Source organism: Sebastes fasciatus, chromosome 12 (assembly GCF_043250625.1).
Source record: "Sebastes fasciatus isolate fSebFas1 chromosome 12, fSebFas1.pri, whole genome shotgun sequence".
NCBI classification, from domain to species: Eukaryota; Metazoa; Chordata; class Actinopteri; order Perciformes; family Sebastidae; genus Sebastes; species Sebastes fasciatus.
Window position 1 is genome coordinate 26,848,322 of NC_133806.1, and position 17,594 is coordinate 26,865,915.

General features: G+C 41.6%; 1 protein-coding gene across 2 annotated transcripts in view; it reads right to left on the bottom strand.

Annotated features, from left to right (window-relative positions):
• The window catches only part of LOC141779577 (oxysterol-binding protein-related protein 10-like), a 49,089-nt gene that overhangs the window by 13,557 nt on the left and 17,938 nt on the right, over window positions 1-17,594 (bottom strand). The window contains exons 6-7 of one of the 2 annotated variants that reach the window (XM_074654466.1): window positions 15,753-15,871; window positions 1,841-2,005 (exon numbers count right to left, since the gene is read on the bottom strand). In XM_074654466.1, coding sequence (XP_074510567.1) covers window positions 1,841-2,005; window positions 15,753-15,871 — 284 coding nt within the window. Of the gene's footprint in view, window positions 1-1,840; window positions 2,009-15,752; window positions 15,872-17,594 lie in introns of both variants that reach the window. The other variant, XM_074654465.1, reaches the window with a different exon arrangement.

A 17,594-nucleotide genomic window follows, 5' to 3' on the forward strand; every position in this document is an offset into this window, starting at 1 on the left:
CGACCAGAGCACATGGTTGATAGATGAAGGGATAGATGGATGGACGAGGGGAAGGATAGATGGGCAGATGGATAGCCTATGTCTGGATGAATAATGTGGTTCTATCGACAGAGTTGGATCACGAGGGCGCCCCCAGCCGTTTCATAATTTGCCTACACCCCGCCCCTCTCTCAGGTATTCGAGGTCAGAATCCCCTTCTGTTGCACATCATCAGCACATTATCCCTGTGATCCAGAGCACTGGTCCATTAGTAATCAGATTGAGCTCACTGGTCTGAAAGAGTCACCACAATCACATGAGCAGAGGACATCTGACTGCTAACTAAAACCACAGAGGGGAGGGCTGGAGGACAACAAAGAGGAGGCGGGTGTTAAATAAAGACAGACAGAGAAGCAAGGATGTCAAAACAAAACAGACAACATAGGCCTTGTGTATTATTTACCAATGCTGTTCAAATATAGACAACAGTTTGCATATTAGCACTCTGAATGGACTTAGTATTGCTTTAAATTTCACATTGACACACTTGTCAGCAAGCTATGACAAAATATTGGATATTTGTACAGAAACAGAGCTAATTTTAAAGCTTGGTTTATGCTCCCTGTAGTGAAGCCGGCGCGAGGAGAAAATTACATCATCACGGCTTTTGCGTGGTGCGGCTTTTGCGGCTCCTGTAAGTTGTTACGGTGGTTAGTCATAAGTAAACCTACGTTGGAAGATTATTTTGAAAAGACATTATGAATGTCACGTACAGAAAGTACACTAGAGGGGAACCTAGAACATCAGATTTCGAAGCGTAGGGCGACTGACCAAGTGTCTGTATTTGAGGTGGGAGTGAGAACGTGTTGCAACATCCCGCTGTACCGAATACCATTTTTTGGGCTTTGAAGCTTTGATGAGAAATTTTCTCATAAGTTGTAGTTTTTTTGCCTAAACCTAAAGAAGATTATAGTTTTGTTGCTTGAACCTAAAGAAGTTGTAGTTGTATTGCCTAAACTAAAGAAGTTTTGTTGCCTAAACCTAAAGTTTAAGTTTTGTTGCCTAAACCTAAAGAAGTTGTAGTTTTAGTGTCTAAACCTAAAGTAGTTGTAGTTTTGTTGCCTAAACCTAAAGAAGTTGTAGTTGTATTGCCTAAACTAAAGAAGTTTTGTTTTATTACCTAAACCTAAAGGAGTTGTAGTTTTGTTGCCTAAACCTAAAGAAGTTGTAGTTTTATTACCTAAACCCAAAGAAGTTGTAGTTGTGTTGCCTAAACCTAAAGAAGTTGTAGTTTTATTACCTAAACCCAAAGAAGTTGTAGTTTTATTGCCTAAACCTAAAGAAGTTGTAGTTTTATTGTCTAAACCTAAAGAAGTTGTAGTTTTATTGTCTAAACCTAAAGAAGTTGTAGTTTTGTTGCCTAAACCTAAAGAAGTTGTAGTTTTATTACCTAAACCCAAATAAGTTGTAGTTGTGTTGCCTAGACCTAAAGAAGTTGTAGTTTTATTGTCTAAACCTAAAGAAGTTGTAGTTTTGTTGCCTAAACCTAAAGAAGTTGTAGTTTTATTGTCTAAACCTAAAGAAGTTGTAGATTTGTTTCCTAAACTTAAAGAAGTTGTAGTTTTATTACCTAAACCTAAAGAAGTTGTAGTTTTATTGTCTAAACCTAAAGAAGCTTTTTTGTTTGTGTTCAAAACGTGACGTTTCACGTTAATGTGTTGCCTTTAAGTTTCACTTTTACAATGTAGTAGGTGCAGTAGGTCCCTATTGACCCACATCTACAGCATGGTGCTTAGCCACTGATAAAGCCTATTTAATGGCCTGATAACAGTTGAATCGGGTGGCAAAACCAGAGTCTTACCCGTGTGAGGTCCATGCCAAGTTTGAGCTGGGACAGGAGGTGAAGCATGATGCTTCGCTGGTCATCCAGAACTCCCAGGTCCTCCTCCTCATGGTCCTCTGTGTCCGTGGTCTCGTCAGTGGGATCCAGGGTTTCTGGGCTGCTGGTTTGACCCTGCTGCTGTCCCTGCTGGTGGAGACACAAAGAACTATTGGTGAAGCCAGCTCGTTTTAACAGTAGTCTCGCATAACCAGACCTATCTCCACAGCGCTAAAGAAAGGTCCGGCTCCGGATTTGCTTTTTACGCTCGCAGATACTGTTCTGTGCACTGTTTTTTATGTGGGCCAGTTTTGAGACTAATTAAATATCATAAATTGTAGCATTAAATCTGAATCGTTTCAATTTGAATGTGAGTTTGTTGTCAAAAATATGGTGGCTAAAACGGAGGCGAAAGAGATCTGTACTCCTACTGTTGCTAATGCATAATGTAACAAGGCATGCAGGTTGGGTTAATTGTTGACTCTTAATTGCCTATAGGTGTGAATGTGAGCGTGAATGGTTGTCTGTCTCTATGTGTCAGCCCTGTGATAGTCTGGAGACCTGTCCAGGGTGTACCCCACCTTCACCCAATGTCAGCTGGGGATCGGCTCCAGCCCCCCCCCTGCGACCCCGAATGGGATAAGCGGTTACGGATAATGAATGAATTAACGAATGTGAACCCAAAAGCGTAAGCAAGAAAAATAATTCTGTAAATGAAAACCATAATGCATAAACAGGAAAAGTGAAACTCGTGACCAAACTTGTGACATTGCACTGAATGAATGTGAACACTACTCCCTGCACACAGGAGGGAACAGCATCAGGTGAAAATCGTCTTGCAGGATTGTAGACATCCTGTCCTAAAAAGATGGTTAGGTTTGTTAAACAACTGCCACTTTTCCCTTCAATGTAATTTTTGATGAATACATTAGTTTTCTGTGACTGTAGAGCTCCAAATCTTACAACGGTAATTACATGAGAGGCACAAACTGAGCCACTGTTAGCAGGGGTTTGTGCCATCACTAATCATAACTAATAACATGTTGATGCTGCTTCATATTCCACCTCACATTCCCTTTGGCACAACTGACAGCTGGTGTATAAGAGTGATCATACACTCATGTGATGTGATTCCTGGCTACGTCAAAGGATGGTGGTTATACTGATGAAGCCAAACAGAGAAGGGTTTGTTTGTCAGGGGCGGGTCTAGAAAAGATGTGTTAAACATACGGGATAATGTACAGCGAACCGGTCATTGTTGTGAAATAAACCCCAACAGGGTCTCTCATCGCCCTGAAGGGGTTTATTTCACAACAATGACCTGCTCGCTGTACATTATCTCGCTTATTACACGGCCACTTACTTGAGAAATCAATAGCTTGACACAAAAACGGTCCAACATCAGAACTACGTCAGACCGTAGAATGCCGTGATTGACCAATCAGAATTGAGGATTCAACAAAGCTGTGCAACAAGTAAGGAATAATGTACAGCGAGCCGGTCATTGTTGTGAAAGAAACCCCCGACAGGGCGATGCCGCACAGGTCTCTCATCGCCCCCTGAAGGGGTGCATTGTCTCGCCACAGCGCCCAAAGTTGGGCTTTGCTCGATGCAGCGAAAAGCCGTCGAGCCACGGCACACGCCATCGGAATTAAGGGTTTCAGAGCGTAGTGGTGGCGTTGTCGCGTTGTGTCTGAAAGGACCTTCAGTGAGTGAGAGAAGGAGAGAGAAATGGAGAGAACTAAGAAAAAGAAATACTCAAGCAGGAGCAAAAATAAATAAAGACGGATGAATATTAGTTTATGTTAGAGATTCACACGCCAAGTTCACACCAGAGGGGCGAATTATTCAGTTTTCTTTCCTGGGAGTTAAAGGTAAAATCAAAAGTTTAACATAAAAATGCTGTTGCAGTATACTTATTATTTTGTTATTTTCACTCTTTTAAAGTCACCAGAATGCAGGAAACAAAGTCCCGCTTTGGTTTTGAAATCCTCCCTTTCTTTAAGGTCTCATGGTTGACAAGTATGTGTGACGTACCATAAGTCTTTGTCACTTGAACATAAACAAAATGTCGTATTAGTGCTGAAACGACTGATGCTGTCGTTTTTTTCTCCCCGACACTGCTCTCATCTGACGTTGGGTAAGACAACAAATATTGTCAGACTGTCCCTTTAAGCCTTTAAGAATCTAAACCAGAAATACATTTCTGTTAAATAATTCATCAACAATCGGGTTTACACTGAGGTTATGTAAGAAGACTGTGCGGCATGAAAGATGGACACTGTGTCAACCACCACTCACACAGTCATTTTCTTATCTGTGTGTCCAGTTCCTCTCTGATGCTCCAGGGAGTTTATTACAAGTTGTAAATGGCTGGTCTGTTTCAACCGTCGGATCACACACACACACACACACACACAGTTTCACACGCTTGGCTACACATAGGGTGACCAGATCCCAACAAACCAAATGTGGGACAAAGAGTATGTTTGTGAGAGACAATGTGAGACATGTTACCAAGGCTGAGACGTAGTCGACAATTTTGGTATAATGTCTCTCTAACTTAAACAATAAACATTTCTATTCTGCCCCTGATCTTGTAACATCTCTATGCTTTGCCCGAATGCATCCATAGATCGGCACATCTCTGTTTGAGCCGCACGTTTCTTGTGAGACTCACATGAACTGTGTCGCTTCGTAGCGTATTCCGCTTGTAAATAACTGGCAAATTTCACAAAAAAACTCTGAGAATCACCTTCCACCAGCTTATAAATACTTATAAGTAGTTTCACAGTCTTTGTTGTAGCTGCTCTTCCTTTTCTTTCTGGTAGTTTCCATCATATTCCTCCTAAATCTGCACAGCTTGTGACTTTGCGGTGACTCGCCATTGGGCGTAGCGTTGCAAAGACGGTGAAATGTTAACCTGCACTTGACCCACATGGGCACAGTTTGACAGGAAACACAGAACGCCATGATGTCAGCCTTCCCTGCTTTCTTCACAGTCATTGGATAAAAGCCAGATTTTAAAAAAAGCGTTTTTGACTTTTGAAAACTAAAAATGTGGGACATCGTCTCAATATGTGGGACGTGGGACAAGGGACAAAAATGCTATGCAGTCCCTTGTAAAGTGGGACACCTGGTACTATACACACTCAGATGCACAAACCTACAGTGTAATCCTGCCAACTTTTATAGATAAGCAACTATTATTCATTCACTACCTGGGTCAACACTGTGGTAACACGGCTTAATGATGAACTAATATCACAACATGCACACACACAAACACACAGTAGTGATTTCTCACTCACGTTGTTGGGCTGGCACACAACCACTGCTGACTTGTTGGGAGTCCTGCTGGATTTCATGTCCACCATCCAGAGAGAGAGACAGAGAGAGAGACAGACAGAGAGACCCTGGCTGATGTCCCAGCACCGATATTACCACAGCAAGCGACAGAGAGAGCCAAGGGGAGGGGGAGGAGAGGCTGAGAGACATCAACGATGAAGAAAGTGAGGTGAGATGAGAAGAGGAAGGAAGAAAGGATGAGATGGATAGAAAGAGAGAAAGCAGCTGCCTGCTGCACTTTTGATAGGCAGCTTAACAGTGATGCTGACAATCCTCTCGATCCCCATCGGCCTCCCTCTTTACATAAGCCCCGCCCCCTGCACATACACACTGTGTTACATCACAACCCCTCCTCCTCTGATGCCTCCTCCTCCTCTCCTCCTCCTCCTCTCCTCCTCCTCCTCCTCCTCCTCCTCTCACCACTACCGTCTTCCCTTTCTTGCCTGGTACACTTATTTGCTTTTATCTCCTCGTCCCGATGTCCCATCCCCCTCCTCCTCCGTCTATACCTCCATCCACCCCTGGCTACACGATACTGTGGTACAGTCTGTGTAATTACCACTATGGAAGCCACTGTGGGCTGAGAGCTGAGTGCAGCTGCTCCCTGTGTCCTTATTGTCAACTCTGCAACGGTGCACATGACAGGTTTGAAAGGCCAGCTCCGGCTCCGTTATGCAGAAAAAAAAAGAACGAAAGAAAATGAAAACCTTATTGAAACCAGGGATGGTTCCGGTTTAATACGACTGGGCTCTTATTGCCATAGTTTTGTCACATGACATGGATTTGAACAAGGTGACATCACTGATCGTCGAGACCGCAAGCATATAGTCATGTTTTTCACACATTCACATTAAATCTATGCAGCCGTCTGCAGCGGCGCCGTGCAGCTGAACTGCAGTTGACTGTTTAACGCTTCCTCTGAACACATACTGTTAGCGGGGCAGTTAAGCATAACAGTTGTGCATTTTGCGATAAAAGCAACACATTTGGCACAGATGTAGGTTTATATGTTATGAAAAGATATAAATATCGGGGCGCTGCAAATTTGGCCCCTGAGGGCCGTGGCAGCCATTTTTCAAAATTGTCGCCAAATAGGCGCTTAATGCTCCTAAATGTTGCAGAAAACAGATTTTTAGGACTCTTGATGATTTCCAAAGTGACTTCAAGCTGATTAGATCAGACGTCAGAAGATCACAGACATGTTTTTTTTCCCCTCTTTATTTTTTAAGGGTGCTTTTTAAAAGCTTTTAATCTCAGAAAAACCCAAATAAAGGAGGCATGGTCAACTTTAAACGGCAAGATTTTCGGCTTTCCATCGGTGCATTTCTCTTTTGTCTTAGCTGTAAGAATGCCAGAGATGTCGCTGGATAAAGTTCAGGACTGCCGGTAACCTCTAGTCCCAGGTCAAATGAGAACATTTTAGTTTGGGTAGGCGCTTCAGGTTCATACAACAATGTTTTACTTTTGCAACGGCCTTCATATCTGAGCAAGGGAGCTGATATTTGTCTGGTCTCTAACCTGTGACCGAGCCCTATTGGTTGAACTTATAAAGAAACTAAGATCAGTCTCCTGTTGGAATAGCTCTCAGGGTCAAAGAGACACACAAGCTAATCCACCACGGCAATGTGCCGACTCCAATAGGATTCGATTTTTTTTTATTTTTTTTATGCAATAGCACTGTATTTGTATTAATTGTTTGTTTTTTAAAAAACAATGTATATAGTTGTATAACGTAGAAAACGGTGGCCGATTTACGGCATGATACAAGAACTGAGAAGGCTGGTTACTGGGGGAAAAAGGCCAAATTTGCAGCGCCCCGAATATATTAATCAAATGTGTTGCTTTTAACTAATTAGTATATTGCTTTTTCTGCTACTTTACACTTCTGCTTCACTACAATTCGGTATAAAACATTGTAGTTTTTACTTTAGCTAACCGCTAGTATAAAACCAAAACAATTTACATTTAGCACAGCTCTATCAATGTTTGTCTCTGTGCACAGTGTGTTTAATAGTGAGTGAGTATGTGGGTATATATGAACATCCCTCCTCCTAATCCTCCTCATACCCCATGACTGCTCTTTATTCCCAGCGGGCTGATCAGCTGCACACCAAACACATGACTGGTTCCCCACTGTTTTTTTTTTGTTTTTTTTACCTTTATTGCACAGTGGAAAGATTAAACTCACAAGAAATTTGACAGAAGATGCGACAACGCATTCAAACACAGGTCACATGATATCACCTTTACATGTCACCTAAAAGGACACATTGGTGAGCAGTGAGGTGAGTGGGATGATAAAGGAAACCAAAGAAAGATGAGAGACTTCAGTTCAACTCCATCCTAATCTCTTGATAATCCCTCCTCCTCCCATCAGATGGATTCAGGTTGAACTATTAATTACATGTTCACTGTCATGGCAACCAGCAGCTTATAAGATCAACTGACTTCTTCTGCAGATCAACACCTTGTCATTATGGTCGAATCAGGAGTTTTGATATTCTTATGATATAAATGTACTTTTCTGTGTTTAAAGACGCTTAAATATGTATTCATTTTTTTTGTTGGCTTGTGTGGATGAATGTAAAAGTGTGTCTATTGTGTGTGTGTGTGTGTGTGTGTGTGTGTGTGTGTGTGTGTGTGTGTGTGTAGCTGCTTCACTGCATTCTTGGGGACTGGTCATTATTTACTTTTATTTTTTTTTCTTGACCCTCACCGGAGCTATTCATATTTTTCCTTGAGCCTCCCTGGGTGACGGGGAAAATACAAGACCCTCCCTCCACCATAAATATCAATATTTATATTATATTATGTATATTTATATATTCACACAGTATTGGAGAAAATAGAAAGTTTTCCAACCATTACGTTTAATAGCAAAGTCAAAAGCGTTTCCCGTGGGTGTTGGCCTCCGCCAGGGTTGACCTTTGCCGCCAATCGTGTTTGTGTCTGGTGCTGTGACCACTGGACTTTTCCTTTTTGTTAAGACTTCCGACTATCTTGTGTTTGTCTTTTTAGTGGCTTATTAGTTCTGAAATTGTTGAAAGTTTGGTTTCTTGGGTTTTCTGTTATAGATAGATTGATTGTCTGCCCCGCCCTGATTTGTTCCACCTGTGTTCAGTCACCCTGCTCTCCTGGTGTATTTAGTCTGTGTTTCTTTGTCAGTTCGTTGTTGCTCTGGTGAGTTGTGTTTCTCCTGGTGTTTCCATCTCATGAGTTTTTGTTTCGCAGTATTTGAGTTTCAAGTTTAACTCCTTGTGTTTTTACTTTTTGGATTTTGTAAACTTCCTGCTGGACCAGCTGCATTTTTGTAAATTGTAGTTTGTCGTTATGAAATCATTGAAATCAGCCTCCTATACCTCCTCATCCTCACCTGCGTATGGGTCCAAGTCTTGTTTATCCCCGTAAACCTGACAGAAACGCAATGAAAGATAAAACGTGGAATTTGGAGGGGCAGGTGTCTTTCCTGTAGGAACTGTGAAGAATATGAGCCCGGGCACAACGTTGTGGCTTTCCACCTGGAGCATATCTGCTGATGAGTCAGCGGCAACGGCTACATCCAATTCTTCCGGCAATGATGCATCTCCAAAGGTAACAAGGTTACACAATTTTAAGATGTATGTCCCTCCCCTATTGTCAAAATAAAAGACATAAGTCCCTCCCCAGTGCTTAAAAAATGATATGACGTGCCTCCCCCGTTTTGCACCCCCTTTGCCCAGTCCCTTATTACCTCCGCTATGGCCAAAAGCCTTCGGCCAAGGTGGTTATGTTTTCACCGGCGTCTGTCTGTCTGTCTGTCTGTCCGTCTTGTCTGTCTGTCCGTCCTTCCGTCCGTCCGTCCGTCCGTCCGTCCGTATAATTTTTTTTAGGGGTGGAGTGTGGCACAATAAACAATCCATTAGATTTTGGCGGCGATCCGGATCATGATCCGGATTCAGGAATTTGTTTTTAAGGATTCCGATCAGCCTGAGCATTAAGACCACAGGGTATAACACATCCACAGTGTAACTGATGACGCGTTGATGACGCGTTGATGACGCGTTGATGACGCGTCGATGACGAGTTGATGACGCGTTGATGACGCGTTGATGACGCGTTGATGACGCGTTGATGACGCGTTGATGACACCGCCTTCTTCCTTCTGAGAACAGAGAGATACGTGTGTGGATGTGTGGCGATACTCTGCGGTGCAGCGGCAACTGCTTGCCGTCCGCGGTGAGAAAGAAAAAGGTGGTAGATGACGGGATGAGAGACGACGTAGTGTAACGTTATACAGACATAACAAGGCTGCTGAATGAGAGAGACATCCGCCGATACGTTACACGGAAACACACCGTGTTAATAATAAGCCGACCACCTCACGGCTGTGAGCTGTGATCTGTTTTTAAAGTCAGGCACCTTGGCGGAGGCCTGCGCTCTACGAGTGCCATTCTAGTTTCTTTCTACAAAGCGTATTTTCCCTCACATTGCTTCAATGTCAAGGAAGGAAGTTACGTGACAAAAACGACTTTGTTAGCTTTAGGAAAAGATCGTGGTTTGGGTTAAAATAACTCCAGAGGTGCCGTAATTACATGACACATAAATCAACTTTGGTTTGTGGTTTCACACGGGACACGAGCAGCTGTCTCCTGGAATTACTGTGCGGCTGAACAACCAGTGGTGTATGTGTGCAGAAGCTTTGATGTGTTGTTATTATTAATGACCAGATGTGAATAAACGTGTGTGTTAGTATGTTACATGTTGGCGTCCCAGTAGAATGAAGCAGGAATCTATTAAAAGCTCTTTCCTCCTGAATAAGTAATGAGTGGGCGGTCCTCAGAGAACAGTAATGAGAGCACATGAAGACAGAAAAGAGACAGAATATCCCACGTAGTAACTGCAGGAGGACAAGAAAGCAGGAAAGGTGTGCTCCTCCTCACAAGTTTCCTGACTTCTCTTGAGCAAGGCACTTCATTTTCAGGCCAGGCTAGAGTAGAGTGGTAGTAAAGGACCACAGCTGTGACCCAGTTCCACACTACATTGTTTCTTGTTTTTAACGTATGCAGGGCATCCTGGAAAGCAGTATTGATACCAAAGAACGTATATTGATAAGAAGTGAAAGCCAATTGGTCGTTCCATTGCAACGTCAGCGTCCAGCAGCAGAGCTACGCTTCCGCCATTTTGGACTGAAAGAGTCTACCGGACGCCAGTAAAACGTCCGCCTACAAAGTGCTGTACAAAAGCAAAACTAAATTATTTCTGTTCTATTTAATGTCTCTACTATTAATGGCCTGTGTTGAACGATAAAAATATTATAAATATGCATATTATAACTACTTACTTAGTTATTTATTAATCAGAGAGGAGCATAAAGTGAGCGATGGACATAAATGGAAGTTAGAAAAGTCCAGCACATGGACACAATCTCAAACTTTTTCATGTCAAGGACCTCCAAAATGGATGTCCAATATTCCACAGACCATGGATGTATAAGATGTATGCAACAGTGGTCCAACAGTCTGGGTGCAGTACATTGGCAGTCCTTTGTGTTCGGACCATATACCCAAAAGCTTCATTAAGCAAACTATGAAGATATTGTTGTCAGATTGCGCCGGGGAACAAAACCTCCTCTAACTGTCACACTCCACTGCCTGCTGACACACACATCTGCTGCACCAACACCTACACGTCATTAAAGATGGGTTGATTTCCCCGCTGAGAGACCAACAGCATCGCCCCGATGTTCTCCTCTCCTCTGACAATATTGTGTTTGCAGTGTGCTGCGCTCGAGTGGCTTCTCTGCCCAGCGCAGTGAAACGGAGTCTGCCATGTGTGTCACGATTCCAAGCCTTCATGGTCGCGTGCAGCAAATCACACAGCTGATGCACCTTGATTAAAAACTGCTCATCTTGTCTGCACTGCACCAGACTTAATATACTGATAAATGGCTTAAACTGATTATTGGTCTTATTGTATAAGTATTTATTAATTGCAAACACTTTTAAAACTTTTGTTAACCCCACATCTATGAGTCACTCGCCATGGGCATAGGTTTTGTTTCAACATTGGGAGCAACGCAAATTAAGTGGGGGTCTGGGTGTCCTCCCTCAGTAGAGTTTTTAGCGTCAAAAAACCCATTTCCTGCATTCTGGTGAATATTTATGCACCAATTTATGGTGGAAATGTCTTTATTTATTTAAAGGAAGACACAAAATTCATACACAGCCCCTCCGTCCTTTCCATACTTCCCATTCATTGTCTGAATTGTGCATTCTGGTAGCGTGGCGGCGCGATTCGAGAGACGGGGCGTCACATTGGCCACTTCTCATTTGTATAAAGTTGAGGTCTAGGCTACTTTATGCAAATCATGGGCGTCTGACGCGACTCGCCGCCTCCGGAAACTCCCTAGAGACTTTTAAACTAAGCGTTGTCGATCCAAAATAAAGACAGATTCAGCGACTGCATGGCTTATTTCTGGCATAAAATGTTTTCAGAAACACATTTTGGTATTTTTGTGATATAAGAGAAGAATGTTTCCAAACGAGCCGCCATGTTGGTTCTGGTTTAAAAGCTGGGAGCAGCAGCCCACGAGGGAAAGCGTTCGTCCAATTAGGTGCCTTGTGTCTTTCAAATATGTATTCTCCTCTAGATCAACTTTTCTCATTTAATGATATTTCTGTTGAGTCAGCACGCATGTAGGCATGCTTTACTCTTCCCTCCTCTTTTCTGTCTTTTGTTTGGGGGGAAGTTACTTCCTTAAATGTGCACGTGGCACCGATTCACCTCATTGATAATTAATTTTAATTAATTTATAACCCCCTGGACTTTTAATAGCTCGTATCCCACATATCTCTGTTCTCTGAGAGGTTGTGGTATTTTTGGGCACACTTGAATATTATGGATAGGGATGTGCTGTATCTCTCTTCCGCCTTGTGCAGAGCTGCGCCGGGAGATTTTGCAATAATAAAAAGTAGCAGAGAAGAATGTGACTCATAGACACAGCAGGGGTAATAATAATAATGAGAAAAGTTGATCTACAGGAGAATAAATATTTGAAAGCAATACAGCATTATATTCCATTTTTTTTCTGGTAACACTTCATTTTACAGGTCCGCACATTTCATGGTAATTAGGTGATAATTAGCAAGTAACCTGTTTTAAATTTCTTTGGAATTACTGACGAATTACCACAATATTTACATCAAAATGTATCGAAAATTACTTTGGGACTTGACTGTGGACTTTTATTTTTTTATTTTATATCTATTATAAACATAGATGCTATTTTAGCATATAATTATTAAATAATGTTAATAATAAAGTAATTTTTGATAGATTTTGAGGTAAATATTGTGGTAATTTGGCAGTAATTCCAATGAAATTTAAAATAGGTTAGTTGCTAATTATCAAATAATTATCATGAAATTTGCAGACCTGTAAAATGAAGTGTTACCTTATTTTCAATTGTTACGTGTCACCTGAATTTTGTGTTTTCCTTTACATAAATAAAAACATTTCCACCATAGATTGGTGCATAAAATTTCCCCAGAGCAGGAAATTGTTTGACACTCAGAGGATGCACAGACCCCCCGCTTAATATGTGAACTAAATAATATAATAGGAGGAACTAACAGATGGAACAGCATACACAACTGTGTCATGATCATGCACAGGCTTGTAATATGTGGCGCCGCCTGGTGTTGGGAAAAAATACTGTTTTAGAGATGAAATGAGGCTAAAAGGAAGGATAACGTTTTGCTCTATTTTCTGTCATCCAGTCACTTTGCTGTGGATGTGTAGGTGGTCTGAAAGCAGATAGTTTACTCTTCTCTCTCATCATGTGAGGGTCTACTTTCTAGGTGTAATATAGCGCTGTCCTCTTCCCCTCTAAGTGATATTTACTGCCCGCCTAATGGTGGTGGCAGAGCTCTATACAGCTGTTCTTTACTGCCCTGCTCGTCCACACAAAGGGAATCACAGAGACAGAGAGATGCACTGAGGGGCTGACAGTCCTCTCCGCTTCACAAAGAGCTGCATGAGTGAATGCTTGGTTTATGATTTTTAGATATAGGTCACTTATATCTGTAGGGTATAATGGATGTACGTGGCCCTGCATTTGTATTAACTACTCAGGTACAGGATAAGATGTTGATGTAAGACTAATATGGCATAAAGACCATAATGTACAGGAAACCTACTCACAAAGATAGAAAGTGGACCTTGCGATTAGGTTTTTAAAATCTAATTTCCACGGTGAAGAATGAGCTTCCATCATCACACAGTGTGTGCTGTGTAAGTGAGTCAGTCAGCAGGATGGCACCGAATCTAAGTTGATCAGAAAATTAAGAAGGCCTGGCCGCATGAAGTGGACGGATGCTATGTGGTGTCAATCAGAGTTGGCGAGGGAGGTCAAGAGAAATGAAGCAGCTGTCACTCTGCTGAGACTGTGGAAACACACAAAGGACCATGGGAAATTTATTGGACGGACTGTTGAAACTGTGACGCAAATTGTGACACGTTTAGATCTGGAAAAAGCCAACAAGCAGCCAGTCAAGTACCACTAGTGTATATTTATTTGTATCAGCGGTCTTGCTGTATCTTTGCTAGCCATATTTATAGTTCTGGTCAGTCTGTTTCTACAGTTCACTCCCAATTTAGGTGACCAAAACGTTTTGATTAACTTTCATGAACTGAACACATACCGTGAAAGGGTTAAACTCCCAGACCAGACAATGCCGTGGTAGCGACATGTCAATCACAAGGTAGCCACGCCCTAAAGCATCCCCTGCTTTATGGTCTATTTGACTCTAAATGGGACCATAATTTACTAAATGAACATCATGCTGTATTGAAGAAGACTTGAAAAAGGAGATTGAGACCATAAACTAATTTTCTCATAGACTTCTATACAATCAGACTTCTTTTAGCAACCAGAGGAGTCGCCCCCTGCTGGCTATTAGAAAGAATGCAAGTTTAAAGCACTTCAGCATTTGTTTCACTTTTAAGACCCGGAGGTGGCCGCCTGGGTACGCCATAGTTTTCTTGCAAACCAATCAGAGCAGACTCAGAGGCTGTATCCGGAACATCATACTATACTAGTAGTACGTACTGATTTGGACAAAATGTAGTATGCAGTATGCGAAAAAAAAAAGCAAAATCTCCAGTATGCCAAAAATACCCAGATGTCGTACTGATTTGGAAAAAATCTCAGTAGGCATTGGACCAGTCTACATCACCTACCGTATCCCACAATGCAAAGCGCTGGAACGGTACAGGCTACGGTCACAACAACAGCAGCCAAAAACAGCTCCTTTTTCACATTTTTCATAGCTATTTCATCATTAAATTCACTTCTGACCCTTTTTGAGGCAAGAAATCAACTGTGTAGAATATTGACAATTTTACAATATTAAACATTGAACATTTGCTACAACGTTTTTGGAGTTTAGAACCTCCACAAACTGGCGTCCCCGCTAGCTAGCTGAGCGTTAGAAAGTGTTTCGTGTCTGCCATCATCCTGATGAGCTCAGAGAGGAGCTACAGGCTCACCTGTGCTGTTTTGAGGCAACGAGGCACAGGTGAGCTCAATCTGCAATCAGTGCTGCTATAACTAGGAGGAGGAGGAAGCACATTTCTCTGTTTGTCCTGCTACCAGCCAGACCTGTTCCCCTGTTTCAACCAGTGTGTCTAAAATACACCATTTGATGATTTTAAAGGGGAAGTTCATCTAAAATAAAGTCCTTTTTTGGGGGGAATTTCCTGTCTCTCTGTCCCTGATTCTGGTTACCTCATGTTTGATACTTGAGTGTCCATAGACTCTAACTCTCACTGATTTGGTCACCTAAACACTGAGCTAACATGTTTTTTGAACATTAAAGCATGTAAACAACAAAATACAAGTATGAACCTGAAAACATACTTGCCAACCTTGAAATTTAAAAAAAAAAAAAGGTAGGAATTCAAGTGAGGTGTCTGGAGGTCCTCCCCTAGAAAAATGTGAGTTTCAGAGACTTTGTTTCCTGCATTATGGTGACTTTAAAACAATGAAAATAAATAAGTACACTGCAACAGCATTTGTATGTTAAACTTTTGATTTTATTTTTAATTCTCAGGAAAGAAAACTGAATAATTCGCCCCTCTGGTGTGAACTTGGCTTGTGAATCTACTAATATTCCTCAGTTTTTATCTATTTTTGCTCCTGCCTAAGTATTTCTTTCTCTTCGTACTCTCCATTTCTGTCTCCTTCTCTCACTCACTGAAGGTCTTTTCAGACACAACGCGACAACGCCACCACTGCGCTCTGAACTCCGTTATTTCCAATAGTTTGCGCCACGATGACTAATTTGCTGCATCGATCAAAGCCCAACTTCGGGCGCAGCGTGTTGTGATGTGAGGCGAGCGCAGGTCAAACCGCGTTGCGTCACGAGCAACTCTCTTCTGCCAGTAAACAACATCAGGTGTAGCTGTATTATCGAACAGCAATGTAATTTACATACATTGCCGTTATGTGTTATAAAATAAGCATACCGAACAAGGAGATGTATGATAAAGTAATGGTTTGGATTACCTCAGAAGGGTCCTTGTGTGTTGGAGTGGTAGAAGGCCAGGTAGAGGAGGAGAGAGGTGTTTGTGCGCCATTTTTCACCTGCTTCTCAGAAAGAGATCTGGACCATCCAGTGGAACCATCTGGAGGGAAAGGAAATCACCATCAAAACAATTGACCAAAAAAAATGTTTTCCAAATCTTGATTCCTGCATTAGAATGCATTACATTTGTCACCTAACCACAACTTGATGGGGGTCCTACAAGAAAGACTGAGGCTCACAAAAGTAATCGAGAATCATCCTTTGGGGATCATAAAGACCCACAAAGTTTCTGTCTGTTCTGTCAAATAGTGACATATTGCTTTAATCCAATAGATCTGGTTTGTTGAGCAGACAAACCAACTCATGTTTCCATTGTTAGGGCACACAGATGGCAATCAAAGCATGCTGTCAAGCTGCCTGACCTACAAATAAAGCAAAAATGAACGAGGTTCTGGTGAGAAAAAGCACACTTTTGAGCTGGCTAGCAAACGGATCATAACCATATGACCTTGGGCTTTGAGCCCAGGTTGGTTATAGCTGCTTATGACTCCAATGTACATCACATCCTTCAAACAGCTATAAAGAATCCGTATGACTGTATAACTCATTGTTTTATGGATTCCATCCAGCTTTTAGCCCATTGACCCAAAACATTTAGAATCATTCACCCTGCCAGCACACACTGACTAATGTGCAGAGAGGCAAACTACTGCATCCTGCCAACAATACACCAACAGACAAAGAGTGAAGAACAAAATGAAAACAATATGCCTCTTGTTAAATTTACAAACTCGCATGCTGGGTTATGTTACACAAGCAGAGCAAACAAGAAAAATGAGACTCATTTTCTGTAATTGGGCAAATGTGCTCTCCTGGAGAGCTTATGAGGGGACATAGTGCACCGCCAGTCAGACGATATCTTAACAAGCTTCTACACTCCCACAGTCTCTCGGAGCTTGTTGACAGACAAATAGGAAGCAAACATACAGCTGATGGAGAAACTTGAGGTGCCACTGAGGTCTATGACTTCTGTACAAATTTCTTTAAATCTACATTTCTATATGGACCTTCAACTCTTCACTTTGTTTTCCTTGTTGGTTTTTCAGCTTTGTATGGATTTCCAGCACAATTTCACCTACTGGTGGATGGAGAAGGGAAAAAAATCAGCGTTCCAGCTTGTAGTCTTCTTCAGAGTCCTCCTTGTCTTCCAAGCTTAGAAATATTCTAAAGTGGCAGATTTGAACTTCAGCTGGACTATAGAACAACTGTTTTGTTACAGAGGCTGGTTAACATAAAGCTGTCTTCAAAAAAAATTAAATTGGTCGAAAACTACTTGCGGTTGCGGAGAAGGCAAAGTGCAAGTTGATGATTTGTTTTCTAGCTTTTCAAAAATACAAAATGGTGTCCCACAAGGGTCCATATTGGGTCCTATTCTGTTTACAATTCATATCATTAGTTTGTGTTGTGTTATTAATACAAAATAAAAATTTTATGTGGACGACAGCATGTTATATATTTAGGCCTCATCTTTAGAAAGTGCAAAATTGATCAGATTGAGATCAGATTGTTACTTTAAATAATAAAGGGATTTGAGTCTCAATTTACAAAAAAAAAATGTTTTTCCTAGAAGACAATCTGTCTTTTAAACACCATATCAAGTGTCTTGCGAAAAAAATTCAAAATCAGGGTAAAGTTTCTATAATAGAAACAAATGCTGTTTTTCTTTTGCTGCAAGGAATAAATTAATTCAAACAATGCTTTTATCAGCAATTGATCATGGTGATATTTTATATATGCATACACGTTCAACTGCTTTGAAAATG